Source organism: Colletotrichum siamense (genome assembly GCF_013390195.1).
Source record: "Colletotrichum siamense strain Cg363 chromosome Unknown KSG_Cg363_contig06, whole genome shotgun sequence".
NCBI lineage: Eukaryota > Fungi > Ascomycota > Sordariomycetes > Glomerellales > Glomerellaceae > Colletotrichum > Colletotrichum siamense.
The window spans coordinates 2028516-2056035 of record NW_023501019.1 but is presented as its reverse complement, the minus strand read 5'-3'; the positions used below and the strand labels follow the sequence as shown (position 1 = coordinate 2056035).

At 55.2% G+C, this 27520-nt stretch overlaps 9 protein-coding genes across 9 annotated transcripts; 3 read left to right on the top strand and 6 right to left on the bottom strand.

Moving 5' to 3' along the window:
• Positions 1–1337: 1337 nt before the first annotated feature.
• CGCS363_v009536 (Alternative oxidase) lies at positions 1338–2607 on the bottom strand (the record flags this gene model as incomplete). Its single annotated transcript, XM_036641385.1, has 4 exons — positions 1338–1483; positions 1542–1873; positions 1942–2035; positions 2109–2607. 4 exons carry the CDS (start codon positions 2605–2607, stop codon positions 1338–1340), a joined length of 1071 nt encoding a protein of 356 aa, XP_036492763.1.
• Positions 2608–5760: 3153 nt separating this feature from the next.
• Positions 5761–6857, top strand: HCR1 (Eukaryotic translation initiation factor 3 subunit J; the record flags this gene model as incomplete). The annotated part of the gene is made up of 4 exons (XM_036641384.1): positions 5761–5779; positions 5939–6036; positions 6096–6784; positions 6842–6857. 4 exons carry the CDS (start codon positions 5761–5763, stop codon positions 6855–6857), a joined length of 822 nt encoding a protein of 273 aa, XP_036492760.1.
• Positions 6858–8538: 1681 nt separating this feature from the next.
• Positions 8539–10865, bottom strand: MDM31 (Mitochondrial distribution and morphology protein 31; the record flags this gene model as incomplete). Its single annotated transcript, XM_036641383.1, has 2 exons — positions 8539–9977; positions 10031–10865. The coding sequence occupies 2 exons, from the start codon at positions 10863–10865 to the stop codon at positions 8539–8541; spliced, it is 2274 nt and encodes a 757-aa protein (XP_036492761.1).
• A 1021-nt stretch (positions 10866–11886) lies between these two features.
• Positions 11887–12905, top strand: PNO1 (Pre-rRNA-processing protein PNO1; the record flags this gene model as incomplete). The annotated part of the gene is made up of 5 exons (XM_036641382.1): positions 11887–12105; positions 12167–12248; positions 12308–12502; positions 12561–12659; positions 12721–12905. 5 exons carry the CDS (start codon positions 11887–11889, stop codon positions 12903–12905), a joined length of 780 nt encoding a protein of 259 aa, XP_036492758.1.
• Positions 12906–13623: 718 nt separating this feature from the next.
• On the bottom strand, positions 13624–15499 carry CGCS363_v009532 (Eukaryotic translation initiation factor 3 subunit D; the record flags this gene model as incomplete). The annotated part of the gene is made up of 3 exons (XM_036641381.1): positions 13624–13918; positions 13982–15227; positions 15286–15499. 3 exons carry the CDS (start codon positions 15497–15499, stop codon positions 13624–13626), a joined length of 1755 nt encoding a protein of 584 aa, XP_036492759.1.
• Positions 15500–16142: 643 nt separating this feature from the next.
• On the bottom strand, positions 16143–16576 carry CGCS363_v009531 (uncharacterized protein; the record flags this gene model as incomplete). The annotated part of the gene is made up of 2 exons (XM_036641380.1): positions 16143–16227; positions 16293–16576. The coding sequence occupies 2 exons, from the start codon at positions 16574–16576 to the stop codon at positions 16143–16145; spliced, it is 369 nt and encodes a 122-aa protein (XP_036492756.1).
• Positions 16577–16799: 223 nt separating this feature from the next.
• Positions 16800–17774, bottom strand: pap1 (AP-1-like transcription factor; the record flags this gene model as incomplete). Its single annotated transcript, XM_036641379.1, has 3 exons — positions 16800–17292; positions 17361–17448; positions 17507–17774. 3 exons carry the CDS (start codon positions 17772–17774, stop codon positions 16800–16802), a joined length of 849 nt encoding a protein of 282 aa, XP_036492757.1.
• Positions 17775–22280: 4506 nt separating this feature from the next.
• On the top strand, positions 22281–23254 carry LPAT5 (putative 1-acyl-sn-glycerol-3-phosphate acyltransferase 5; the record flags this gene model as incomplete). Its single annotated transcript, XM_036641378.1, has 2 exons — positions 22281–22773; positions 22836–23254. 2 exons carry the CDS (start codon positions 22281–22283, stop codon positions 23252–23254), a joined length of 912 nt encoding a protein of 303 aa, XP_036493472.1.
• A 1669-nt stretch (positions 23255–24923) lies between these two features.
• CGCS363_v009528 (uncharacterized protein) lies at positions 24924–26011 on the bottom strand (the record flags this gene model as incomplete). The annotated part of the gene is made up of 2 exons (XM_036641377.1): positions 24924–25147; positions 25234–26011. 2 exons carry the CDS (start codon positions 26009–26011, stop codon positions 24924–24926), a joined length of 1002 nt encoding a protein of 333 aa, XP_036493684.1.
• Positions 26012–27520: the final 1509 nt, after the last annotated feature.

Here is a 27520-nt window from a genome sequence, read left to right as displayed (position 1 = left end):
TCGTGATTCTCAACCCCTGAGTGTCTCGCCCAACATCTCCCACGATACACGCCAGACTGTTCATGCTGCTCGACACCTGCATCCCAGCCAGCCAATTGCAAAGCTGTTGCAGCAGATGGAGCGCTGCAGGACGCGGAATAGCGTCTGACACAGCCACCCAAGCTTCGTGGCCCCCAATACCAGACCTGCCCCGAAATGACATCAAGCATCTGCCATCGAAAAATCCACAACGCGGCAGGAAGAAGCTTATTCGAGAAAAGGTACGAGGGACGTTTCAGGACAACCGACGTCTGTGAACTGCCTTCCTCCGCGGGCTTCTAGATTCTCCACATCGGCGAGAGGTCGGGTTCCATCCCATGCCGGGGCGGGCCTCGAGCCATTTCCCCCGCCTGCTCAAACTCCATTTTTAGAAAACATTCGGGAATACGAACCGGACCGCACGCCTGGGAATGGCATGTGGTTCAAACACGTCAGGTCAAGCTAGGAAAGACGACGATGACGACGACGACGTGTCTCGCAGACGTGTCTTTCCGGCCATCTCGGCGCAGCAGCATTGGCACTTGCTTTTACTTTTGCCCACGTGTGGATGGCGTCTTTTGGATTCCATACTTTTCAGTTCATCAGACCACTCCGAGCGAGACTTTAGGCAGCCATAAGCTGCAAAAGCGCTGGGGTTGGTTCTTCGTCTGACTACATATCGTTCATCCAAAGATGAGGCGGCTTCGTCCACAGGGATCGTGCCCTTGGGTGGCTGTGCTCGTCGATCATTCTGGAGAAGAGCTGAAATCCCCCACGAACACCGAAACATTCGTCGCCCGAATCGTCACACTGACTGATGGCATGCAGCGGCAGGCGCCCGGCACTTTCGTCTTGTCTCGATGTTGTTCCCTTCTCGTCTCTCCCTCGCACAGTGGCTTAGTCTGTACCACAGCAGTGTCCCACGATCTGCCAGGAGATGGATACACCGGATATCTCGATTCGACCGCCCAGGTTGGGTCCACTCTGACGGCAAGAAGCTGACTGGATCTCGCTCAGTCGTACCCCCAGTGGTGTTGGTCAAAGTCCAGCAAAGGAACTAGTTTCGGAGTGTTGAAGAAAATTGCATTCCAACAAGTCCAAAGACCGATGTCTTGCTCCCAATATTGTACAATGAGGGGGGACTGCCCTATCCCCCAATAACGCCGTTGCGCCGGACAACCCCTCTTCTTCTAATGGTATCATCGGTCTTGTCGTCTATAATTCGCAAATCCCAAAGGAACAGAGATGCCTGGTCTCTATCCCGGATCTACACTTGCCAAACAAAGGAAAGGTGATTTTGTTGTACAGTCAGGACATCCTCAGATGACCTCCTCCCGCTCGAAACCCTGAGCCTTCAACGCGGCGTTGGGCTTCTCGCCGTCCTTGTATTCGCTGACGAAGGGGTTCGGGTCGTCCTTCTGGTTGAGGTTACTCAGGGTGTGGTTAACGCCACGATGGACAGCCTCTGCAGTTGATATCAGTAAATGCTTTCTCCCTATGAACTTCTGCTTGATAACACATACCATCAGCTCTGATGTACATGATCAGATCCTTCATCGTCCTGTGCCCCTCTGGAATCTTCCAGTACTGCACCGCAATGTCGGGAATCTCGAACTTGGGGTCGGACCACTTGGGCAGCAGGCCCTGGTCGATCTCGTGGATACACCTGGTGTACGTGTGGACGGCCTCCTCCTCGAGATACCCGACGAAACGGTGGGTGATCTTGGGCGAGACCAGGTATGACAGGAACATGCCGTTGAAGAAGACACCTTGGGCGCCGAGGATCATGGTCTTCATGAACCAGCCCGGCTCTGACATCTTCATAAAGGTCAAGAGATGCATGCGCTCGTTGAAGCTAAGCCGGAACCATGTTAGCATATCTGACTGCACCGAGAGAACATCCTTCGAGCCGCGTCTACATACCTCTCTTCCAGAAGCGTTTCAATCCAGCCATTGTCGCGCTTCATGCGCCGCAGGCTACCAAGATGACGAAGCATGCCGGCGACCATGCCCGGGACTTGAGTAACGTGTTAGTGACCTCTTCCTGCTAACATGCAAAGAACAAGGGTGGAACTATTTTGAGGGCTTACCTCCGGCAATGCTCTCGAGGAAGATGAAACGCACCAGCCATTGGGCCTCAGTGAGCGGTTTGTCGGCAGTCAACGCCGTGGTCGGGTTCTTCTTATCGACCTGCTGGTCCGCGCCCAGGCCCGTGGCCCTGTCCATGCACCACCTCGCCAGACGGACAAACTTCCACGCGGCCCAGTCGCCGACGGTGCGCGGGACGCGGTGATCCGGGATGATGTCCCGCATCTGTTGCTCCGTGTACCCCGGGTGCGGCCATGCCGGCGCAGTCGTACGGATGTGCTCCGTCTCCTTGGCGGGGAAGAAGTCCCGGAGCTGGGCGGCGGGCGTCGTCGAGAAGTTGCTGTGCTGCTGCTGCTGCTGCTGGATTCGAAGGCTTGCTGGGTAGTAGAGGGTGTGCGAGGAGGAGGCGCCGATTTTGTACGTGGTTGCTGCTGCCCGGACGAGCTGGGCTGCGCCGGTTCTAGGCGCGCAAAGTTTGGTTGATGCTCTTGATGAAAGCATGGGTAATGATATTGTAGATGCTGGTTGACTTGGTGTCGTATGAGTCTTCAGGTATTGTTGTGATGTTGTATCGATGATGCTGTGAGTACATGGGAAGAGTGCCTGAGGAGGCTCACGGCCTCTGACTCTTATATATATCACATCTTCAAGGCAAGTCGGCGGCGGCAGTGGTGGTAGCGGTTTCGGCTGTCAGACCCATGGGATGGATACACAAACACAATGCGCAAGGAAGACAACGGTAACGGGGGCGGATTACTCAAGCCTACGAATACAGACCGGGTCAAAGACGAGGAAGAATTCTACTGTTTGCAATGCCTCAGGTCGCAGGCGTGCCCGTGACACCGGCGGGAGCTGTCCCCCGTGTCAAAGCTGAGGCTAAGTCGCCGAGAGTACGCCGGCTAGATTAGCCTCGATGCCTTGTTGCGTACAGCTTACATTACCAGCGCTGTGGTTGACCAGGTTGACGGTTGTGACGTCTCCGATATCCGATCATTCGGGTGGGCAATACTGGTTCTGGTAGGTGGGGGGGCACGGGGGGCCAGCAGGCAAAGCCCGCTGGCGGGGATCAGCTGGACGGCGTCTGTCGGGAGCTCTCGGGATGAGACGCTGGGGACGCTGAGAACGATGGCTGAGCACTCCGCTCCTTTTTCGTCGGGCTGTGATTGGATGGATTCCGCCGCAGTCGCCAGAATGCACTCACGGATACGGACGTTTTCTCAGCGACAATTGTTTCCGCACGGAGGTAAAGGCATGCATTTGATGCCGCTGCTGACGTTGGAGAGCCACCTGCATTATCTATCCCCAAGAATAGAGTTGAGCCGGTAGTATAGGGCGCGTCTCCGATGGTAAGGCGTTCACTTGGCAAACAAGTTGATGTTATTGGGTTTGCCCTTGAAGTCATTGAGTGGGCTCGCTGTGGTAATCGCCGACCTCTCCGTGTGTTACCGTGGCTTTGATGATGTCAAACAGGAACAAAATTCTCTCTCCGAAGCTGCTGCTGTTTGAGTCATGAAATCGAGAAAAAATCTTCTCCTTTTACGGGGAGGTGCAGATGTGAACGGCGATGTTTACCGCGAATCCCCACTGAGCTTGTTTACGAATTTCAAATCCCGACTTGTTGATGGAGAAAAGGCTCCAGAGCGGGACACCCGTCCGCCGCCGTCTTCTCCGCCGCCGCCCCGGAGGATCGAGGCCGGCCATGTGACCGTTCTAGAAATGGCATCTTTCAAGGCCAAATTCGAGATGACAGGCTGGGACCAGGATCCGGAGGGGCATGGGGAAAGGTAATTGGAGCACGAAACTGCCTCAGATAGGGGGCTCTCTTGGTGAACCCCAATTATCCTGTTGCCCAACGCCCTACGGTCCGCGGAGACACGGACGAGAAAACGTTTTGCTAGTCACGTTGGCAAATTTGAGGCTGTTTTGGGCAGGACCATTTAGGAGGGATCGGGAGAAGGCGGCTGCGGCTCTGATCGCCTCAGGTTCGTTCGTCATGCGAATGGATGGCCGTGATCCATCGGTGCCTCAGCTGCCAGGCTACGACATGGTCGTGGTGAATTCAGGTGCTGGGTTGAGTATCTAGGAAGATATTTGAGATTTCGAGTCACATTTCACCGGGGCTGCCTTCTTTGCGAATATTGATCACTAAGGCGCCTGGCTGCCCAGCCGCAGCCTGACCGCAGCTTTATCTGACCAAGTGTTGAGTTTGCGGAAATGCGAATTATCCTGATCTACAGCCTCTTGGATCGTCCTCATGAGAAAGATGACAAGCAAACATCGGTGTTCACGGGACATCCCGATTGGAGCGCCTCTTGGCATCATCATCAGGTCTACCTTCTTCACCACGGTCCACCAGGGACCGCAAGCAATGAAAGCAAAAGAAATCCTTCTCAGGAAGCTTTGGGTGTTCAAAAATTCCCTAGCCAGCCTAGGCCGACTAGGAGTGGTCATAGTTATAGTTTTCAACTAGCAAAAACACGATCTCGGACGAATCCTCACTGATACGCGTAAAGCCCTTGCACTCGGATGAAGAAGAAAGAAAGAGAATCGGGCAAGACCCGGGGCACGAGCTGGGGTTTATATGTGTTTTCCATGGTGGGTCACGGATCAGTAAAAGGTACGTACCGGAAGCTCTCCAGGTGAATTTTTTCAACAGGCAACAGGCGCGGGGTCACTTGCTGGGTGAGTCACTGCGCGCAAACACCAACAAGGTGCCTGAGACGGAAGGAAGACTGAGGTTCCAGCAGCAAAGTTCTCTGCCCGGAGCGACATGAAGAGGCAAGGGCCACTTGAGGCCACTGAGGCCACTGAGGCCACTGAGGCCAATGAGGCCGATGAGGCCAAACTCGGTGAGGCGTGACGCCCGTCATCAAGCTACCTTGCTACCTGCCTTACCTAAGGTATGCAGCCCACGGCCCGAATCTAGGGATGGCGGGGTAGAACATCCCACCTTCGCCTTTCGGCCGCGACTGGCTTACACTGTCTCTACCATGAGTTGTGCAAAGTATTCCATGATGAAACTGCCGACGACGTCTTGATTCTTATCTTTATCAGTCAGTTAGGCTATGACTTGACGAGAGATGTCATGGTGATTTTATGAACGCAAAGCATCCTTCAGCGCCTCCGTCTTAAGGTACCCTTATGATCATGAAGGCCTCCGTTCTATGGCTTCCTATTCCATGCAGCCTCGGTTTTCCTGAGCGTACCTTCGCAACCCAAACGGATTAACCCCCTTCACAATGACTCTAAGCGCATCTTCTTCAGATGACGGGAGAGCAAGCGCGCAGTAAGGGTGCCATTTCCGTGCATCACAGACGCTGCCTGTGGAAGTCAATCAGGGTGACCTCAATACTTCAGACTTCGTCGGGTCTCCAGCGAGTTCCCCCGCTAGGTGCTGCCCGCTGCCGCGTTCGGCCGGGCTGGGCTTTCCCTTCCTCGGGCGCCCTTCACTGCTTTCCTGCCCAACCACGGACCCCCCTCCTGTCCACAATTTGTATCTCCGAAAACCAAACTTCAGGCTTGACGGGATTTTTTTCTCCTCGACCAACATCTCTGGTAATCGCCCGCTTCTCTAAGCTCTGCTTCCGTCGCCCATTGTCGACTTTCGACTTTTGATTTCTTGCCCCGCGCCTAGCACATATACCATTTGACATCATGCCTCCTAAGAAGTGGGGTGAGTAGCTACATGTCCCGCACACGCACACAAATTATCCTCAGAGGCAAAATGTCACGATGATACGGGCTGGACCGGTTCTCGCGGTCACGATCGTCAACCCCACTTCAGCATCATGTCCTCATCTTCTTGAGCTATGCTGACTGGGTTAAACCGTAGACGAGGAAGAGAGCGGCGAGGAGAGCTCTAGCTCCAACTCTGCCCCCGTTGCCGCCCTCCGCCGTACAAAGTTCGATGACGAAGAAGACGAGGACGATGTACGTTCGCCGACCGACCTGCAACGTCGCTGCGCGCACACACTGACGCTTTCTTGTAGGTCCTTGACTCCTGGGATGCCGCCGAAGACTCCGAGGTCGAGCGCGAGAAGGCCAAGAAGGCCGAGGAGGCAAAGGCCAAGGCTGCCGAAGAGGCCAAGAAGAACAAGAAGTCCAAGACCCAGCGCATCGCTGAGCTCAAGGAGGAGCGCGCTCGCCGCGCCGAGGACGACGAGTCCGGAGAGGAGGAGACCGAGGCCGAGCGTCGCGAGCGTCTCCGCCGTACTGAGAAGGAGTCCGACATGAAGCACGCCGAGGACCTTTTCGGTGATATCGGAGTTCCCGCCGGCCGCAAGGCCACTCTCGCCGGCACCGCCGTCCAGATCGACCCCAACGATCCCAGCAAGACGGCCAACATCGCCCAGATGCCTCTGTTCAACCCCCAAACCAAGACCCAGTTCGAGCACCTCCGCACCACGCTGACGCCCATCCTCGCCAACAACGCCAGGAAGGCTCACTACGGTCTCTTCATGCAGGAGTTCACCAAGGGCTTGGCCAAGGAGCTCCCTAGTGAGCAGATCAAGAAGATCGCCTCTGCTCTCACTGCCCTCAGCAACGAGAAGATGAAGGAGGAGAAGGCCGCTGCCGGTGGCAACAAGAAGAGCAAGGCTGCCAAGACCAAGGTTTCCGCTGTCGTTAGCCGTGCCAGTGCTGCTGACACCGAGACCTACGAGGACGATGCCTTCGGAGAGTAAGTTGCACTCTTGAGATGCTGTCAGCATGCCCCGAATGCTAACCCTTTCTCCAGTGACGACTTCATGTGAAGCAGCAGGCAGGGTTGCATCATTCTCCCATACCCAGCGTCCGGCCCCTTACAGTCCTGCGAGCCCGCTACGTGTCGTACAGTTCGGCGCGTCTGCGTGCCGAGATTGGCGGCGGCGGCGGCGGCGGCGGCTTGATTTTACGCGATCATGTCCACACGGCACAACCCGTCGCGTCATTCGCACGTGGGAGCAAGGACCCTTGAGGGATCGCAACCGTTTGGGGCCGCTGGAGATTGGGCCAAAGCAGAAAAGATGACGATGTTGGTTGGCGGAGTAGTGAAAAATGGCGTCAATTTTGGCGGACGCTGAATAGATCATGGATGGTGTTCTTCGCACTCCATTCCGTTAGGGTCAGCATGCTACACTGCGTTTCTCGCATGATATCAGGAGCACGACGATTCATGATCGATGGATAATGGGACTTGGTAGATCAAAAAAATATGATAGATCCGATTCATCAAAGATTCATTTACAAGACTACCTGCATAGCCCGACACATTCCACATAGATTGGAAGCGAAGTCATAAGTGTATGGCATCCAGTGCTTGCTAAGACAAGCGGCTTGAACTTCGAATTTGGTACAAGTAACCCCTAGTAAAGGGATTAACTCATGTGTTCTGAACATGCTCAAACAAGTAAGGATCTCGCAATCCATCTTTTCGGTGATTGCACGAGCAATGACTACAGCCAGCAGGAGAGAGACTCCCTGTGATTCTGAGAGCAGCATTGTCATGAGATACTTGATCAAATGGAAACATGTTCCGTCAGATTTCTGCGCAGTATGGCCAGCGGATATAAAGCTAGCATGTAGTCATAGAGCCAGGCATAGAACAGGTACCTCTCCGTCCGCCTACTTGAGCTACACCAGTCTCAAACATTTTCTAGACGAAGCAGACTTTGGGCCTAGTATCACTCGACGGCTATTTTGTCTTCTCCACCCTGGGCATGCTTCCTCAGCTCGAAGCGTGTGAAATGTTTAATGCCTCGTTCGCTGTATTTTCCAAGCATCCAGCGATACGCCTTCTTCTCTAATGCATGTCAAATGGCTATCAAAACAAAGGCAGAGAGAGAGAGAGAGAGAACTTGAATCGCCGTGATAGGCGCAATCATTTCCTGTGTGAACCCCAGAAGACCAAGCTTTGGTATCCTTGGATGGAGGTCGAGATAGCACCCTAGGCTTCAATATCGCGCGTTATGCATAAAGTAGGTGGTCAAGGGTGTCGCGGGGAGGGTGGAGAGATGTTTGGAAGCACGAGCATGGTTCGGATCCCGGTTTGACGACGTGGGCGTCATGCGCGAGACCTTCAACACAAATGCGACATGCGCAGTGTTGATGTGAGTCACAATCGAAGCGGAAAAGGCAAGCCAGTAGGTGCGAAGCTGCAAGCACACACGAGTCAAGAGTTGGAAATAGGGGTATCAATTATTTTGTCGTTACCTCTCCCCCTACCAAATGTGTATCCCATGTATCGTACGGAACGCCTCGCCGCCCAGAAAGAAAAATGAGGGAGTGAAGGGGGTTTTGAGAGCCGACCCTTTCTACTCCGAAAACATGCTCAGCCGTTATATATACACATTTCCGTCTATGCAAAATGAACGCCCTTCTTTTTAAATCATGAGGCTCGTTACCACAGCCGTGCCCGCCCCGACTGGAGCAAAAGTTGATGAGAGGAGAGGTGGACTAGATGACGTTCCCGGCCATGCCCATGAAGAGGGCATGGACAGCAAGACTCAACGTCCAGAAGCCAACCTTCTTGAGTCGGCGTACGCGGCTTTGCTGGTTTTCCACATCGCGGGCAAAGGCCTCGTACGTCTCGGCTGACATGTCATCCATCAGACCGCAGTCGAAGATGGTCCAGCTGCCGTCGAAGTCACTAGCGCGTTTGACTATGCGGCAAGTGATGGGGATGTATGTCTTTTTGGCGTTGATGTAGGCCACAATGGGGCGAACAAGCGCCTGGTTGATGTATGAGATGTCCTTCGTGAAAAGGGGCACGGCGGCCTTGACATCATTCATGTGGATGCGAAGATCCATGATCAGATACCGCCTATCCCCGTCCGTTTGCTCGGGCTCCTCGTCATCGTGTGACTCGGGAGATTCTGGAGTGCTGTACCCGACAACCTCTGGTGCAGCCTGAGAAAGATGACCCGATGTTGGAGTTGGGCCCAAAAGCGCGGCGGCGTCGATAAGAAGGTCCTTTTGAAGAAGGCGCATGCGGTTCGAGATGACCACATCCTCGAGTTGGTCGTAAAAGTCTGACATAACCTTGGTAATGCTATCGTCCAGGTCGGCAGGGAACATGACATCCGCTACAATGTCAACATTTCCCTCATAAATCCAGCCGAAAGGACCTTCAACGCCTCGGTTGAGGTGGTCAATCTTGAGGCCGTCGATGCGAAGGCGGCTAAACTTCTTCCAGGCCGACGGCTCGCCAACATCGTTGGCAGCGTCTCCGTTCTCACCAGCTACGGTGCCATGAACCTGGCGAGGGTGAATGGTGAATAGAGAGCCATCAAATGACCCAGACATGTGTGTTGCAGAGAGGAAGTCGTAGAATAGCCACTGTTTCCTGAGCTGCGGTAGCTCGCAGGAGAAGATGCTGACCGAGAATGGCCGGAAGCCGTTGGGCTGGTGAACCGTTACCAGAAGATCCTCGAGTTTGAAGGAATCGATCTCAAAGTCGCCAGGTTCGTGGGTGTGACGGTAAGAAAGAGGATCGACAACCTCATCCGACCACACAACTGAGGTACGGTCCACTACGCCTCGGACTCCCTTGACCTCGACATCTTTCAGGAAACCCTTTCCGTTCCACCATTTCAGGAACGACAGGGTGACGTTCACGGTAGCAATAGTGACATCGTACTGCGTGTAGTTGCCGTCGTCCTCTTCCAACACTCTAACATCATTCTCGTCGTGCTTTTCGGCGGCTGCCACAGCCGCGGCATTCTTCGAGGAACCCTTGCTAACTGAGGATGTGACCTGTCCGGGCCGTCGTGATACGAAAACGTTTCTAAAGGTGATAACGCCGTCTCCCCACTTGGGGACGATGGCCGACTCGAAGACCACCGTGACGCCAGCAGACTCGGTCAGAGAATCACCAACCCATTTCGCGAGAGTTTCTAGAACAGAGCATCAGTGACTGGGGTGCCTATAAGCAGTGCAGTGAACGTACCCTGTGCAAAAACCGTGTTGATACTGAAGATGATGAGAGAGAAGAAGGTCGTGGTACCGACGAGAATCCAGACAAGGTGACCGAACAGGAACCACGATACGAAAGCACCCCATTCATCAATATTCCACGGCCTCATACTTCTAATGCCCGCCCACTTGAAGCGCACCTTCATGCGACCCAAGAAGCCATTGGCAGCGGCGAGAAGCTCTTCCCGAGTGGGCCGGTGCGGCATCTTCGGTATGTGCAAATATTTCGACATGGTGGAGGCAATCGACTCCGCGTCGTGGTCTGATGTGTCGGCCTTATCCTGGTCTGTAGCCTTAGCATTTTGCTGCTTCGGCTGGGCCGCCGTGCCCTTTTCCTCGGGCTTCCCGCTTTCGGAGCTGCGATGCCTCCTCTCATTCTGTGCTGCGCTCCTGGAGTCGTTGTGTATGCCTCGTCGCCATGCTAGTCGGCCCGGCTGGTAGAGCTTCGACTTGCTCGTCAGCCCCGCACTCGCAGACTCGGCAGTAGCGGCGGCGCATGTAACTACCGCAGCCTGCGAGGGCGAAACGTTGGTGGTGAAACCGACCAACAGCAGTCCGCTCCCAGTATAGCTTCGTTGCGCATTGTAGACGTTCGGTCGTGGAAACGAGTGTCGCCCAGAGTGGATGGTTCTTCGGAAAGATGCCGCCTTATAAGTCGGATTGGCAGCCGGCTGAGTAGCCCTCAAGCAGCCGTTCCTTGTTGCAGCAGTTAAGATAGTCGTCCCTTGCAGACCCAGAGTCTGCGACGCCGATGCGCTGGCGCAGGACCAGAAGCGACGCCCAAGAAGAGTCGTCGCAGTGTTAGACATGTCTCCAGCTCATCCTGTCTCTTGGTTGAACAGAGAGACAGCAGATGAGGAAGAAGAGTCGGTCGATTATCTACCTCGAAGGGTATGTGCGGGGGGGACGGGGCGGCTTGCAACAATTGGATTGTAAACAAGATGCAAGAGAGAGAGAGAGAGGCACGGCAAATGTTAGTACATTTCATGCGCTTATGCAGATGTGACTGAGATGTAAACCTGCGCCAGGGAAGGCGCCTGTGAAAAGTCATCCATGACGCGCTACCACAGCTTTCGCTCGCTGAACCCAGCTGGACCCATTCCAAAGATACCTGACGTATGGGGCGTCACCTCACACCAGCACCCCTCCTGCTGCTGGAGGCTGGAGCCAGGGCAAAGAGAAAAATTTAGTCAAAAAGGCAGCATGGTCTGTGCTTCCGTAACCTGGGCCCCCTGCTTCCACTCATGTAAGCAATGGTTAGGGTGCTGGTGAGGCTTGTCTGGCTGTTCTTTCTAAACCCTCAACGTTATTCCTTGAAGCCCCGAAGCCTCTTAAGAATTCTTCTGTAGGTAGTCCAAAATACTCCAGCCAGCCTCTCTCAATTAACGTGCGCTGTGACTCAGGAGAGCAGGATGGATATTGCTGCCAAAAAAAAATGCCATGCTGAGCAAGGATGGTGGTGACACACAGTTCACTACGGATACCGGTCTCCACTCTGCTCTGGTCCCCTCTTTCGTTTCTCAAGTCCGTGCCTTGACCCCCCTCACCCAAAAGCCTCTGTCTCTGCTTATCCGCTTATCGATAAGAAAAAACACAAAAATTTGGGATTGCAGTTTAATCGAATCGGTCTACAGTTGATGCCCGCCGCTTTTTTTCTTCACAATCGCCTGCCCCCGCCGCCGCCGCCAGACCGACTCGCCCCGACACACAAACCGGAGTCCCTGACCGAAAAAAACGGTACCCATTTTCGAGTCCTTGTGAATTTCCAGCGATCGATCCCAAGACCTGAGGAATCTTCGACCACCAACTTCCCCTTCCGAACCGCCCATCATGCCCGCCCCTACCGCCAAGCAGGTGGAAATCGCCGCCCCGCCGCCTGAGGCTGCTTTCCAGGAGGAGCAGCAGGACGAGGAGCTTCTGCTCGATGCGCCGACTGCGCTGCCCGAAGACCTGGATGCGATCATGCCTAGCGTGCCCCAGAACGGAGAGGAGAGCGAGATGGTCGTCGACGAGGAGAACCGCCCGCGCTTTGCGCCCGCCAGAGACATTGTGCGCCTACCCACATACTCGTAGAAGACTTGTTGATATCAGGCACTAAACGTTGCTCCAGGACCCCGTCACCAGAATAGAGACCCGTAAGGTCCCGGTGCCTCCTCACCGCTTCACCCCCCTCAAGTCCGCCTGGCCCAAGAGTACGTTTCCGCACAATGTCTTTCAGGATCACCTTTGTCTGACCAGTGCGCGCCCACAGTCTACCCCCCTCTTGTCGAGCACCTCAAGCTTCAGGTCCGCATGAACCCGCGGAGGAAACAGGTCGAGCTCCGCACATCCAAGCACTCCACCGAGGACGGCGCCCTGCAGAAGGGCGAGGACTTTGTCAAGGCCTTTACCCTGGGCTTCGACGTTGACGATGCTATTGCGCTGTTGCGTCTGGACGATCTTTACAGTAAGCAATACTCTTGCGGAAAGGAGACAATGTAGAACAGTTGCTGACACTACTATAGTCGAGACTTTCGAGATCCGAGACGTCAAGCAGGTCATGGGCAATGAGGCGCAGGGCCGTGCTATCGGTCGCATAGCAGGCAAGGACGGCAAGACGAAATGTATGTCGCTAGCATATCGCAAACCCGTCCTCCAAGAAACTGTCACTAACAGCCGACGCAGTCGCCATCGAGAACGCCAGCAAGACCCGTATCGTCCTGGCCGACAGCAAGATCCACATCCTCGGCGCCTACAAGAACATCCACATGGCCCGTGAGTCCATCGTGAGCTTGATTCTCGGAAAGCCTCCTTCCAAGGTCTACGGCAACCTGAGAACAGTCGCCGCGCGCATGAAGGAGAGATTTTAAGAGAGGGAATACCAGCAAACAAAAAAGCTGGAATTGGACAAAAGAAAAGTGAAGGAAAAGTTTTAAAAGGACAATCTTGGGTGGTTTAATGATGGCATGAAACGACATCCTGTCATGGACTCCGGCGTTGTGGGCATTTTAGAGATTCCAAATCATTACATGGGCAGGGGGAAAATATGATGAAGCATTTGAACCAACATTGTCATGCTACGGGTGAGATCTCATGAATAATAATGACCGACATGAAATCAACGGAAAAGCGTGAGTCATTTCACTCAATAATCCCCATGCCGCCGCCTCACAATCCAAATACGACTGGTACACATACTAGGTAGGTCTCTCTGGCACTGACATGGCCAGAGGCTACAAAGGTCACCAAAATTCCATCTTGATTGCGGAACGAACCATGTCCATAATGCGTTACTCCATAGACGTCTATACGTGCCTACCCGCCGAAAAGACTTTTTTACATAATGGCCGCTCACCCGGCGACCAACCTGCAAGCCAAGCCCTTTATCCAGGCAACTCGTCTCGATCAGGGGGATGAAAAACTTTTCCCCTTCCCAGGTCACTCTTACTGACTGCCTCAACTTTGTCTTCTCCCGTTTCACAACCGCCATTTCGTTAGGTTAGATGGGAGCATTCAGATTCCCGTAGCTCGCTCGCTCTCTCTCTCTCCCTCTCTCCCTCGTAATTTTGTGTAATCTCTTTGACAGATTTACTCCTCGTCACCCTCACCCTCCTCCTGAGGGGCCTCCTCCTGCTCGTCGTCCTCGTCGAGGCTGCCGGCGGGCACCTCGTAAAGACGGAGGATGGACTTGTTGGGGTCCTTGACGAGCACGTACTTACCGTCCTGCTCGCGCTTAAGACACATGTCGGCAATGGTGCGGACAATACCCCAACCGTTGGAGAGAGACAGGTTCATCTGGTTGGCAAAGTCGCGGGGCTTCCAGCCGACGACGCCGAGGATGACGTGCTTGTCATTGGACTTGGGGTTGGCGCGAGACACGAAACTTTGGTGTTGTTAGTTTTACATCTTTGACAAAAGGGGGCAAATCGGTAATAAGAAGACATACCCAAGCTTCATGACATCGGCACGGGCAAGGATGGACTGGACAGTCCACCTGGCGAGCTTGCAGGAGTTGTTCTTCATCTCAGTCGCCACGACGGCACCACGCTGGCTGACAAGCTTGGTCCTCCAGTCAAGAGCACCACCGCTGCCCTGAGCCTTGCTGTCGAACTCGTTGAGCGCGTGCAGGGTGACGAGCTGGTCGTCGCCGCTGATGGCGTTCTTCTGAACGGCGTCGACCTCGGTACGGACGACAAGGTAGACGTTCTCCTCCTCGTCGTTAGTGGACAGGTCGAACTTGCGGTACTTGTAGGCCTTGCTGGCGGGGGGATCGGTGTCCTCGGAAGAGTTGTAGAAGGGGTTGGCGTGGGGGAACTGCAGCTTCTGCGTCTCGTTCTCGATGACGACCTGGTTGGCGAAGTTGTGGTTGATGTAGGTAGCCTCCTCAGCCAGGGCACCGGGCTGGTTGAGCGCATCCTTGCTGCCGTCGGCGGCGTCAAGAGGAGCGTCGGCGGCGTTCTCGTTGACGGTAACCATGTCGAGAGCAGCGTTGTCGCGCTTGTCGATGAAGACCTTGTTGCCCTGGACGGAGATGACGATGTCCCAGGGGTAGACGGAGCGGGGAGAGCACATGAGCATGGACAGAATGCTGTCGGTAGCGAAGATGGTAGCCTCGCCCTTGTCGGCAAGGTCCTGGATCACAGGATCGGAAGAAGTGGTAACGTTGTAAGCGGCACGGTCAATAGCGTTAAGCCTGCGCTCAGTGCCCTTAACAGGGGGCTTGTCGTAGGAGCGGTCGTAACCGTAGACGAAGCCGTAGGCGTCAATCTCCTCGCCCTCGTCGGCATCCAGGTTGAGCTTGGCGAGACGGTTGAAGTCGATCTCCTCCAGCAGCTTCCAGTCGGCCTTGATGTTGATACTGGCGTCACGGTTGCGGGCAGGCTTGTCGTAGTCCTTCCAGCCGAAACGGCGACCGCGCTGGCCACCGCCGGATCTGCCGCCACGGTCGAAGCCGCCGCCGCCGTAGCCCTGACGACCGCCCTGCTGGGTGCGGTTGATGGCCTGGCGGCCACCACGGGTGGTGGTGGCAGCTCCTCCGCGCTGACCACGGCCGCCGCGGGTGAAGACGGCGCCGCGGCCGTATCTTGTCTTGGTGCTGTCGCGGGTGTTGCTGACAACGGAGAATGTGGACTCGTCCTCGGCGGGAGGGGCGTTGAAGGAGATGGCGTGGCCAGCACCGTAGACTTGCTGGTCTGTAGGTGAATGTTAGCGACGATATTTTTGACATTCGTTCTCGGAGAGTGCACCTACCACGGTAGTTACGGTTGTACTGCTGTCTTCCTCCACGGCCATCTCTGTCCTTGCCCTCGGAGGTCCAGTCGGCCATGCGACCGAGCTTGTCGCCCTTGGAGAAGGGCGCATAGGGGACGCCATTCAGAGTGGTGTCGCTGGTGACTGGCGGGCCCCAACCGTCGCCGGCCGGGCAAGTCTCAACGAGCTTGACCCAGTCGATTTCCTGAGCCATGATGAAGAACGTGTGTGTGAGTGCGTCCTCGGATGGGCTGCACAAGCGTTCGGGGGGTGGTCGGTATTAAAGGGCGCTGTTGCGGGTGGCAGCGGCGGGCAGCGATTCGGCTCTGGAGAGGGAAAAGTCGTTCAAGGGTTTGGGCTGTGCCGTGTGCGCCTCCTCTCGCCGTCGATTTTCGACGTCTGGTTTTGGTGGGGTGAACTTTGTGGGGCAGAGCGGGCAAAATTTCGTGCACTACACTGCGTTTCCGACACCTGGCAGCCACTGGCATCCACTCGTTTCCACGCGACGCGGGGCCACTACATACCACCTGAGCGGTCTGCCACCTTCGTGTGTCCACGGTCTGTGGGCAGTTAATAAATTAGTCGATGCCTGCGTAACGATCTTTCCTATCAGGTGTTCAGTCACAAAGAAAGGGTCTCTGAATCTTCGAACAATACGTGATTTTGGTTTTCTATTTTCTTTGCCCTCATTACCGATTCATGGTATCAATAGTGTTGTTCCCAGAATACGCTCATGTTTCCCGCTCGAGCATCTCATCAAATAAGTAGTACAGGCTGGGATTGTCTAAATCCCTTATATACATCACACCCTCGCATGGCCAGCACAGGCACAGCTCAAGTGCCTTGATAATGAGATCTTAGTAGACCATCATCTCAGGTCGGGAGCAGAAGACGTTCTCCAGGGCATCCCTGACCTCGAACTCCTCCATCACGGCGCCGAAGCTATGCAGAGATTAGTGAAATGCTCACATGCAAGAATAACAAGAGATACCGGGACCAGCACATACCCGTAACATCGGACCTTGTCCTTGAGCTCGTCAGTGAGCTTGTTGAAGTCCTCGGCGCGGAGCTCATGGCACCTGGGGTGACCGAGAACCATGCCCCAGGCCATGACGGGCGTGACCTCTCCATCGAGGTTGAGCTTCTTGCTAAGGTCCAACAAGGCTGAAAGACTGCCCTTGCTCACTTCCCACGTTCTCTGCTGAGAATCCAAGTCTCCGTTGACGTTACTGTATCCGAACGGGATGTCGGGCGTCAATTCGGGAAAAGGCGCCGGGGGGCACGAGGCCATGAGTGCGTGGCCGCAGGGTTCGCCGCCCATCTCGCTTGATCTCTCTAGTAGCCATGGCATGTGATTCATGCAGGGTTTCTCGAGACTGTACATACCCTCGATAAAATCGCACTCGTTAGCAAGCCCTTCCGTAACTGTGGTTTTTTTGTCTTCGATAATCATCGCTCACACCACGCGACTCCCGGCGGTGACCAGAATTGGTGGCATGAACAACGGCTTCTTTTTACTGCGGGGGAGGTGATAGGTATGCCTTCGAGGGGTGGTGGTTATCGTACGTTAAGACGAAGTCAATGCCCGCTTGCTCAAAGTCCACATTTCTGCCAGAATTCTGCTCCTGCATGTTTTGCAGCTGCTGACCGCCCATCATCTGAGGAAGGGGAGGGGGCGGACCGTGGGAGTGGGAGTGAGACGGACCGTGAGACGAGGGCGACACCGATGGCGCTGTCGTGGATGTCATCGGCGGCGTGTACGCGTTTTGGCCGTAGCTGTGGCCAGACACACTGGCGCTGGACGTGTACCCTGCGCTGGGGTTGCTAATCATGTCGTCGCCGTAGTGCGAGAGAGGGATGCCGTTTTGAGCCAGGATTTGCTTTAGTTGTCTGTTCTCCTCGGCCACTTTGTCCTTGTCTTGCGAAATATTGCTGAAGATCTCTTTTAGTCTCAGCACTTCGTCTTCCAGAGCCTTGATATAAAGCTCTTTTCTCTCACGATGCGTGCTGTCATCGCACTGTCAGTAACTGATGCGATCCCGTGACGATTGCTTATCGAGGCAATCGTAGCTTACCGTTGCGCTTGGCGGTTCAATTCTTGTCTCCTGGTCAGAGCCGGCTTGCTATCGGGCTTCGGCCCTCTCCTCTTGGGCGGATTGCCATCTACAAGGCCCGATTGTTAGATTCTGGACCGCTGGCACCTGGTCTTGAGGTATCCTACCACGTGTCGTCCTCTTTTCCGTCAAGGATTTGAGAAAACCGAGGTTCAAAGAGCTCAGGGGCCCCTTCTCCTGATCGGAACCACCACCACCGTTACCGGAGCCACCGCTGTACGGCAGTTGTTGGGGCGTCTTCCCATACTGGTCTGGCGACAAGGAGGAAGCCATCGCTGCCCTCTCGTATAGCGAGCCAGACGACTGCTTGCGTGCTGGAGACGACGAAGGGTTCGGCGGGGAGCGATAAGCAGCTATGTTGCCCAAGTCAGTCATTTTGTTGTTCAAGAAGCGTCGCAGTCAAGCGACCACGTTTAAGAAGAACAGTTGCGACTCATGTCGTCATGAGGGTGTCTTGCGCGGTACTTGGCCCGATTTTATGGCGGGAGTGGGCTCTTTTTCAAATAGGTGCGCCCGGCTCGAGGCGCAGCTCGCAGTGATGACAGAAAAGGAACCGGATGGATGGACTGAAGGGCTTACCTTGGAAGATTGGATGCGCGGCGGACAGACTCCCGATTCGTCTGGCAATGCGTGGCTGTAGGACGACAGCGACTGCGAGCCGTCACAGCAAGGGGGAGATGTGTAATGGGAGAGGATTGAGCCGTCCAGATCCAGAGGGCTGTATCATGCGCTCGCTGTTTGCCGGACCGCGATTATGGTTATTTGGAAAGAAATTGTTCCCGCACTTGAAACCCAATTCTGGCGTCCGAGCTGTCTGAGGATACAATGCAGCGCGGTGAGGGGGATGAGCAGGGCGTGGGCAGGCTAAGGGTCGGGGTCATGTAGGGAAGCTGGTCCGCCCTGTTTTAGATTTGTTTGACACACTCCAGACGAAGACGATGTCGTGCGTCTTGATCTAGGTCTGGGGATGGTTGCAGCGAAGCTCCCCTTTTTTTTTTGAGCTGCCCACCTAATGATGAGCTTTTCGGTTGGGGAAGAGGGGTTGGAGGAATGGCGGAGAGAATGTGTGTGTGTGAGAGATGGGTGTGTCGTGGGAGTAGGTAGATAGGGAAAGCTGAGGCGATGAAGACGAGGTAGAGAACGGATGACGGCGGAAGCGGAGCAGTAGCCAGAGACAGAGGGAGACCCGACAGCAAACCGAAGAGACGGGGGCGAGATAACCCTTTTTTGCTTCTGAGCTTTTGCTGTGGCCGTGTGGTGGTTTTCAGGTGCAGGTGCAGGTGCAGGTGCGTAAGGCAAGGTGTCCGTGGTGGCTAATGCTGTCGCGAATCGAGATGACGAGAACAGGCGCTACCGCCGCTCTTCTAAGACAAATATGGCGGAAGCGGAGAGCAACAGCAGGAGGGTGAGCGAACAGGATGACAAACAGCCAGCCCGGCAGTCGAGACCAGTCGAGTCGAGTCGAGTCGAGTCGTGTATGGACGATAAGAAGCCGCAAAAGGACGGGCGGCGGGCAGGCAGTCGGGAAGAAACGCGGGGTTTCAGCAGCAGAAGCAGAAGCAGAAGCAGAAGCAGAAGCAGAAGCAGAAGCAGAAGCAGGCCGCTGTTCGGATCAAGTTGAATCCAGTCCGCTAGGAGGAGGCGAGGAATGCGAACTACGAAAGGGTGGCTTTGGTCGATTTCCGTATGCGACTCGTTGAAATTCGATCAAGGAGCGGATTCCGCCTGTCTTTTCGGTAGGCTGGGCCAAGGCACTGGCTGGAAACAGAACTGATCAGAGCAGAGCAGAGCAGAGCAGAGGTTGGTTTGTTAGTAGGTCGTCTTCCTTCTGGCCTGGCTGCGGTGACAAGGGCTCCGAGGTCGTTGCTTTTTCGGGATCATCGGCGTTCCCACGCAGCAACCACGCAATGCAACGAAGCGCAAATCTGGGCGATGTACCGTACCCAGGGTTTGTAGATGTAGACGTAGACAGACGTACGTAGCTGAGAGAGATGGATATGTCGGGGCGGAACGGCGGCAAGCCTATCGATCTGGCCACCGGGTAAAGCGTAGGGCTACTGAGATGGTCTGTAACTCCCGTGGCCCTTTGAGTCGACAGAGGCACGAAGAAGACGCCAGAGTGATTTGTATTTATGTCTGGCGCCGGTACTGGGCTCTGCTTGGCTCTCTGCTAGGCTATGGTGGCGGCGGGGTTCGCTCGAAAGGCGCAGGCCGTGGAGGAGGCGTTGGTCTCGACCCTGACTTGGACTCCAACTGCTGCGTCCGCCCAGCGGTCAACTCAGGGCCAGGTGCGGTGTATCCGTACTGATCCTGGTTTTTGGTACCGGTCCACCACGTTCAGCATGCAGGCCCGAATGGGATGGTAGGTGAGTGAGAGCAGAGAGCAGAGAGGGAGAGGAAAATTATTATGTTGGTCAGAAAAGGCGGTAAAAAGCCGCAGCGGGAATTCTTGCTCTATTATTTAGAGAGTTCATCTACAGTTACCTCAGGTACCTTACCTTAAGATACTTTGTGAGGAGGGAGTCAAGAGGGGAGGGGGGTATGGGAATGTAGGTATTCGTAATGCAGTAGAGTAGGGAGCAGCTGCAGCATCGAGCTTGAGTCCGCGTGAGATTCGGACAAAGTCAAAAAAGTCTCAAGATTTCCGAGCTTCCTTTCAATGTCTAGGTAAGGTATCCAAGGTGCCTTAGTAGAGGGGGAGGCCCGATCGAAGCAGACATCTCAACTACGATACTTTATCGAATCGAGGCCAGGAGAAGATGAAGAAGCTTGACTAGCAGCACCATGAAGCTACCTACTTACCAGCCTACCTAGGTTCTGCCCTTTGACAAAAAGCGCGCCGGGCCAGCTTCCATTTAGTTCAGGCGGGGCGAGCAATGGAGGGGTTCCCATTCGCAGGCACAGTGTCCGTCCATAGGTACGCGGGAAGCATCCTGGATTCGATCCTGGTGGCCGCTCTGTTTCTTCGGGAGCAGCGGCTGGTCCCCACAAGCCTTTCAAAGGGCTTCCGTACCTTAGTACGGAGCACCTACTGCGTACTTACCTAACCTAGGTAGGTAGGGTGACTTGCTTGACTCAGAGTGGTCGCCCACAGCTCCGGACCCTGCAAAGCTGTTGGAAACAACGCCCGCCGCCAGGAAACAGCAAACACCGTCTCGTCGCGCCGGGGCGAGCTCCGAGGTTGTCGGCTCACTTCAGGTCAGGTCAGGGTCGACTCGAGAAGGGAAGGCCAGCCAGCCAGGCAGGTCAAGACATAGGTCTACCTAGGTAAGGTGGCCACGACAGCCCTGAGACTAGGTGATGCCTTGGGACCAATATCCAACGCCTTCATACGCCCGTAACAAGAACCCCATGACTTGGCCAGCCTCTCAAATCACCTCCCCAACAGCATGAGATCCCGGCAGCCTGCGACGGCCTGCTTGACAAGCTGAATCCCAGCCCAACCTTACCTGCGGCCATGCGCGCAGTCGAGAGAGAGCCAAGACCAGACACCCGACCGACGCGGGTATACGAATCTCGAAATCTCGCAGGAATATCTCTTAAGCGACCACCAGAACCCGGGCCACGGCATGCCGCGCCCCATGCAGCATCAGCACGTACTATGTATGTACGGATACCTTGCGCAAGTTCCTTCCGCAGTATTTGTACGGATATTAAGCCTCGGTACGGCTCAAGTGACCATGGCCAAAACCCAATGGCTGCTGCATCAACATCGGACGAGCTTGAGAAAAGCCAAGAGTCCCTTATCTCAACCTCCTACTTCAATAATGCGAACCCGGCCGACTTCCTGGGTGTTACTATTTTGACATTTCTGCCGCCAACTCTTTTGACACATGAGCACCAGTCCGTGTGTCGCTGTCCTGTCATTGTCAAGTCCATGTCGGCACACGTCGTGCATCTGTCGGATCACGGTCCGCTGGCACTTTGACGTCTCACCCCTGGCTTCTGGCTGGACTGCATCTTCCAAGTTCCATACCAGGTACGCATTCTCGACTCGGCCCATGTGATCAGCAAGCACTCCGCGGGATGGGAGAGAAGGAAACCCCTGGTTCCACAATTGGGGGACTCTGGAGGGGCCACTGATCCTCGTCGCCATTATTAAGGAACAAAGTTCAACGTGCCGTTCATCGGCTCCAAAGACGGACGACGGTTCTCTCGCCCAAAAAGTCTATGCCGTCATACCGTATCCCACTTGGGAATCCCGGCGGGACCGGCGATTCTGCTAGTCGAGAACGAGCCATTGCAGTATTATGTTTCCTTTTCCCCCGAGCCTTCTGTGCATCTTGCAGTCGCAATCAGTCCTTCGAATGGAATATCCTCAGCCCATGGTCGCCTAGAACCAGAGCTTAAAAGATTCCTTGTCGATCAAAGCAGACAGGGAACACGGCGGTAGCTTGTGCTTGCCTCAACGACCGAGCGGCGGGAGAGGCGCGCACATCTCTGAGACGAGTTGAACCCCAGATCACACTCACTACCCACTGCCCCAAGCTTGTTCCAAAACGCCCTCTCCAAGAACTGGCGCGGAAAGTCACGCGCACGCGGCTCCCTTTCGAAACATTCCCATCCCAGGGCGAGGTACCCCTGGAGGGGGGAAAGGCCAGTAGGTAGATCACTCAGCCGCGCTTCGAACCGTCGTCTCTTTTGCTCCCGCTACTGCCCGTCGCATAGTACGACCAGGACATAGTCAACAACTTTATTGCTTACTTTTTTTGGCGGAGACTTTTACTGCCCAAAAGTTGCGACTTGCGAACAGATATCCAGAGTTGAAGGTACCAGAACGTGCCCTTACCGTAGCGAATTGGATTGTTTCGCTTCGCTTTCGCTGTCGCTTTCGACTTGAGCCTTGACGACGGGTTGGTTATCCACACGTCTGTCATCGTCATGGCCGGCAACGGTAATATGATCACTCACTTCCGGGGAGCCGCAATCTTGGCGCCGTGGGTGCTCTGGTTGCTGCTGGCCGACACCGCCATTTCCCTCCAGCTGCCGTTTAAATGGTTCTTCCCAGACTTCGTCTACAACTCGTCGTCGAGGATCGCCGAGACCGTGTGGTACTGGATCCAGATCATCTTTGAGCGTTTCAACGGCGCCAACATCACCTTTTCCGGTGATGCTATTCCGCGCGGAGAGTCGGCCGTCGTGGTCGCCAACCACGTCGGATGGGCAGACTTTTACATGATCCAGGCCTTGGCCATCAAGGCCGGGATGCTCGGTCGGTGTCGCTACTTTGCCAAGATTCAGTTGCGGATCGTCCCGTTCCTGGGCTGGGGGTTGTGGGCGATGGGCATGCCCATGGTGAGCCGCAACTGGTCCAAGGACAGGCATGAACTTGATAGAGCCTTCTCGGGCATCGTTAATAGGCAATGGCCAACTTGTAAGTAGCTGCTGGCGAGGACCCATCCCGAGACTGTGAAGATGGCAACTGACCTAGTGCAGGGCTCATCAGCTTCAGCGAGGCCACCCGCTTCACAAAGAAGAAGTACGAGCAGTCAATCGTCTGGTGCAAGGAGTCGGGGCGTCCGCAGCCGATGCATCTCCTCTACCCAAGAACCAAAGGCTTCATCACCACCGTGCAGCATCTCAGAAAGGCCTCTCACGTCAAGGCAGTATACGACATTACGATTGCGTATCAGAGGGGAGGCGAGTTCCATGCTGCACCGACGATGTGGGACACCCTGAGCGTCCCCGGACTCAGCTCGAGGCTTGGGTACAAATTTCACGTTCATGTGCGAAGGTTTCCGCTTGAGACTCTGCCGACAGATGATGAGAAACTGGCCAAGTGGCTTGAGAATGTCTGGGTTGAAAAGGGTGAGTGGCTGGACGTGAAGAAGGCTGAGTGGGCGTCTACGGCATGAGGCTATCTGAAGAAGCCATGCGTAGTTAACTCTTCGTGCCCACGCCCAACTCTTTGGGCGATGAGCACACCGCAATGCGGCAGTATCAAGTCTGTCGAGATCATAATGAGTCGGTCGACTACGAGAGGTTTTCACCCCAGACGACCACCTAATAAAATGAGATCTATTCCCAAAATCAAGGCCGGCTGGGCGATGAAACCGAGACCGCACATGTGCATGTTTGGCATGTAGTCGACATGCGGGAGCTTTCGGCCAACAAAGCAATGCTTGCCGGCCCCCGGACTTTTCAGATACTGTGATCTATTGACACCTTGGCGCCATGTAGAAGACGGACGCGAGCCCAACCCGCAGGCGCCCAATGCCATGATGCCGTCCAAGTGATTTGCCAATTGGTTAGGCACAGCGGCATTGATGGACCAGATGTCTTGCAGAATAGCCCAACCGTTGGAGAGCATCAAGTCACACCAATGAACGGGGGCGGCCAAACGGAAGAGTCCCCGTGTCTCACAGTGAGATACGTTCAACAAGGCGATCGCCAATAAACGTCAGACTGAGGTGATGATGGCGGTTTGATGACAATTATCTCGTCATCCGCCGTGAGGAGGCCGGGAGCACCTAGCTGGGCTAAACAAGGCGGAATGCTATCAAACCGTACCCTCTACCGGCGACTTCTGTCGATAACGGCCTGAGCAAAGGTGGTTGTGACAGGCGTCTGAATGGCAACTTCTGCCGGAGCCACGACTGTAAGGGGTGCCTCATAATGACGGCGTAGTCTTACTGTATCAGTTTGTTCTCGTAGTACCACAGAGAAAGGAGTTGAAGACGGGCGCTCGATATGAGGCGTTGGGATAATTGTCTTCTGATGCTGTATCCTCGCGGAAGGTCCAGCAAGTACGCACAATTACGGGAACAGAGTCGTACAACCCGTCATGTATAGTAGTGTGTGTGATTACTTATGTCAATTGCAACTAATGGAACCATCAGCTTAGTTCGAGTGCCAGGGCTTTGCTCCCGAGCCTGAATTCGCGGCCTGTTTATGCGTCGCTGGCGGACGTGATTCACGGGCTGCCTGTATTTTGAACTTTGGCTTCTTCTTCTCCTCGCAGCTGAACTATTCTGCGTTGTGTTCGGCTGATAGCACGATTTCCTCTGTAAACACTTGATCTACACACATTGTGAAATAATAAACGAAAGGCCCAGGTAGAAGTAACTGACTGGATACCTTCACATTCATAGAATATCACACGCAAGCTTGGCGTATACATCAGGGAGGGACATTTTGATAAAACTTCAGTGGCTTTGAATCCTGGGAGAGCCTCGAGCCCATCCGGTTTTTGTGTTGTATTATGTATTAGAATATTGCTTCTGTTTTCCGATTTCTTCCTGGTAATCACTTTTTTCCCCTCCGACGGTTAACTCCATGCTTCCTAACCAGCCAGTAAACGTTCAAATGCGAGCCAAACGACCCTCCTTTTCAGCCTCTTGACTTAAATGCCTTCAAGCAGCTGGTGTGCTACCCGCAGAGGCAGCCATAGCCTCTCTCGCCAGTATGTTGAGTTGTTCTCTTTCCTCTGTGGTCTCTCTGATGGCTGCGGGTGTTGCTGTCGTAGAAGACGGCACGGAGGCGTCTGTGGTAGAGGTTGGCGTTCTTGTCCCCGCCGAGATGTTTTCAGTCCTCGGAGGTGCTGGTAGAAGCACACGGGGCGCGGGAGATTGAGAAGCCGGCAGCAGCATTCGCGGGACCGGTGATTGTGAGGCCGGTAGCAGCACATGAGGAGCGGGAGGTTGGGAAGCTGGCAGCAGTACACGAGGAGCCGGTGATTGGGAGGCCGGCAGCAGCACATGAGGAGCCGGTGGTTGTGAGACTGGTGGCGGCGCACGCGGAGCGGGAGACTGAGAAACCGGCAGCACAGCGCGCGGAGCTGGAGAGACGGGTGGTAAACCCTGAGAAAACGTTGCGGCTGCGACGCTCCACGCACTTGCCCGTGAACTCATCTCGCCGGCCTCGGGTTGCGGTAGACCCTGAATCTGCATCCGCACATCCTCCGACGCCCTCTGCCAGGCCCCCTCATAACCGGGGATCATCTCCGGCAAGGCCTCCGTCGGCCAGCCGATCGCACTCAACTGCTCCCTCCGCTCCTCCGCCTCCTTCCACCTCCTCTCTTCCTCCTCGGCCATCCGTCTCTTCTCGGCCTTGGTCAACTTCTTCGGCGCGTTCCCGAGGATCTTCTGCCGCCGCTTCCACCAGCTGTGGACGGTCCGCTCGGGGACCTTGAACCAGTCGGACGTCTCCTTCAGGGTCGGCCACCGGTACCCGGGCTCCTCGGGTGGCTGCTGGTCCTCGCGGCCGCCGTTCCAGCCCTTACGCGCGCGTATGTCGTTCTCGTCCGTCACGCGGATCTTGTGGTTCTGCAGGAACATGACGACCTCCCTGCGCTTCTGGTCCGTGTACGACCTCTCCATGCGCTTTAGCGGCCCGCGGGCCTGGTAGCGCGCGCGCTCCTCTATGGGTTTGGGCGGTGGGCCGGGGCGTTTGTAAGGGGTGCCGTCTGCTTTGTACTTGGCGCCGGCGATGCGCCCCGTCCTTTTGCGCTCCGCGAAGACGACCGTCACGCCGGACGGAACGGCTCGGGCGGAGGCCGGCGACTGCGGCTGCGACCGTGACGGCGATGCCGGGCTGCTGCCGGGCCCTACGTCCTCGGCGGCAGCGGCAGCGGCAGCTCCGGCGATTGGTGTTTCGGCCGTTGTCGATGACATGGATGACGGCTCGCGGCGAGCGACTCAGAGCGTTGGAAACAAAGCGTCCGCGAATCTTGGGGTATTGTTTTTGTCTTTCCTCCCGAGACGCGTCTTTTGGCTTAGGTAACGGTGCAAAAGCAGCAGTATTTGTCCGTGCTCCGTGCGAATTTTTGGACTTGGTAGAGTGTTGTGAACTGATGCATGCCCCACCACCCAACCATCCCATCCCTGCTTACAACTCGCAGTTCTTGTGTCGGTCTGTCTCATCGCCATAGTTCTTGAACAATTCCGACCTGGAATGGTGGCTCATGACGCTCGTGTTTTTGTTTCTTGTTGTCTTTATTTCCTCTTTCTCGCGACACGCATTGCAGAAACAGAAAAGTCCACACGTTGCAAACTGGGGCCGGGGGGCTGGAATGGGAAGTTCGCGACACAAGAGTCGCAGTGAGCCACTCGGTTTCGGTCCACCAAAACATGGCCATTCAACAACAATAACCTTACCCCTCAATTGCAGCGCGAAGTTCTACGTTGGACCACGGAGAAACCGGCGTCACATGGCTTATCTGAGCTCTGATTGGACTCAACGCCCAAAGGGGCGCCAACGAAGCGATTTTCCACGGCGAACATGAACGTTGCGAGACTTGCAGCGTGTCTCAGAGGTAAAACGACACAACTTCTCGCGTGGTTCGCAGAGGGCTGTGGCTAGAAAAGGCAGCCCTTCGTCTGAGACGTCGGTCCCAACTTCAGACCGGCGGCTAGTGACAAACAGCGCCGTCAGTCGAGGCACACCCTATCCGGACTCCCCCAGATATTGATAGGGCAGTGACACGCTGCCCCTGGCCTTGTGACGAAGGCCACAAAACTTAACAATATACTCTGCTTCAGTTCTGCATCGCCGACGATGTTTATGCGTGGCATTTCTCTGCCGACGCCAGTATCTTATCAGACTGACTGTAGGCATGGAGGCTTAGATGAATTTGCGCCAGGTCAAGTTGCGAGTAGCATACAGGTTGAAGGGATTGTCCCGTGGCTTATTGCCATGCCAAGATAGCCATCCTGACTTCGAATGGTACTCTAACCTTGGAGAGTGCACTAATCACGGCTACAAACTCAATTGCCGTAGCCAGAAGTGAGTGATGGGAGTCGGACCCCGCAGGTCACTTGCTTATGTCTGCACCAGTTGGATGGCCTCTCTAAACCACGGCAGCTGTCGATCACCTGGCTCACCGCAACTGCGGATCGAGAACGCGGGGAGAGCTGCTAGACTAACATGAAGATCGCAACGAAGTGGAACTAAGACATCTGGGTCTAGTTCAGTTCTGGTTGAGAATACCGTCTATATGGCGCCTTCAATGCCAGACAACATCGGCATCCAAGGACAGAGGAGGACCTTGGAAAGAGCCTGGAGAGCAGGGTCCTGCAAACAAAAATGTCCAGCTGACTCGGCGATCCGTGGCCACGGCACGACCTTGAACTTACCCGAGCCCGGATTGAGGCACAGGGTTAGAAGCCAAGGATGGCTCTGGG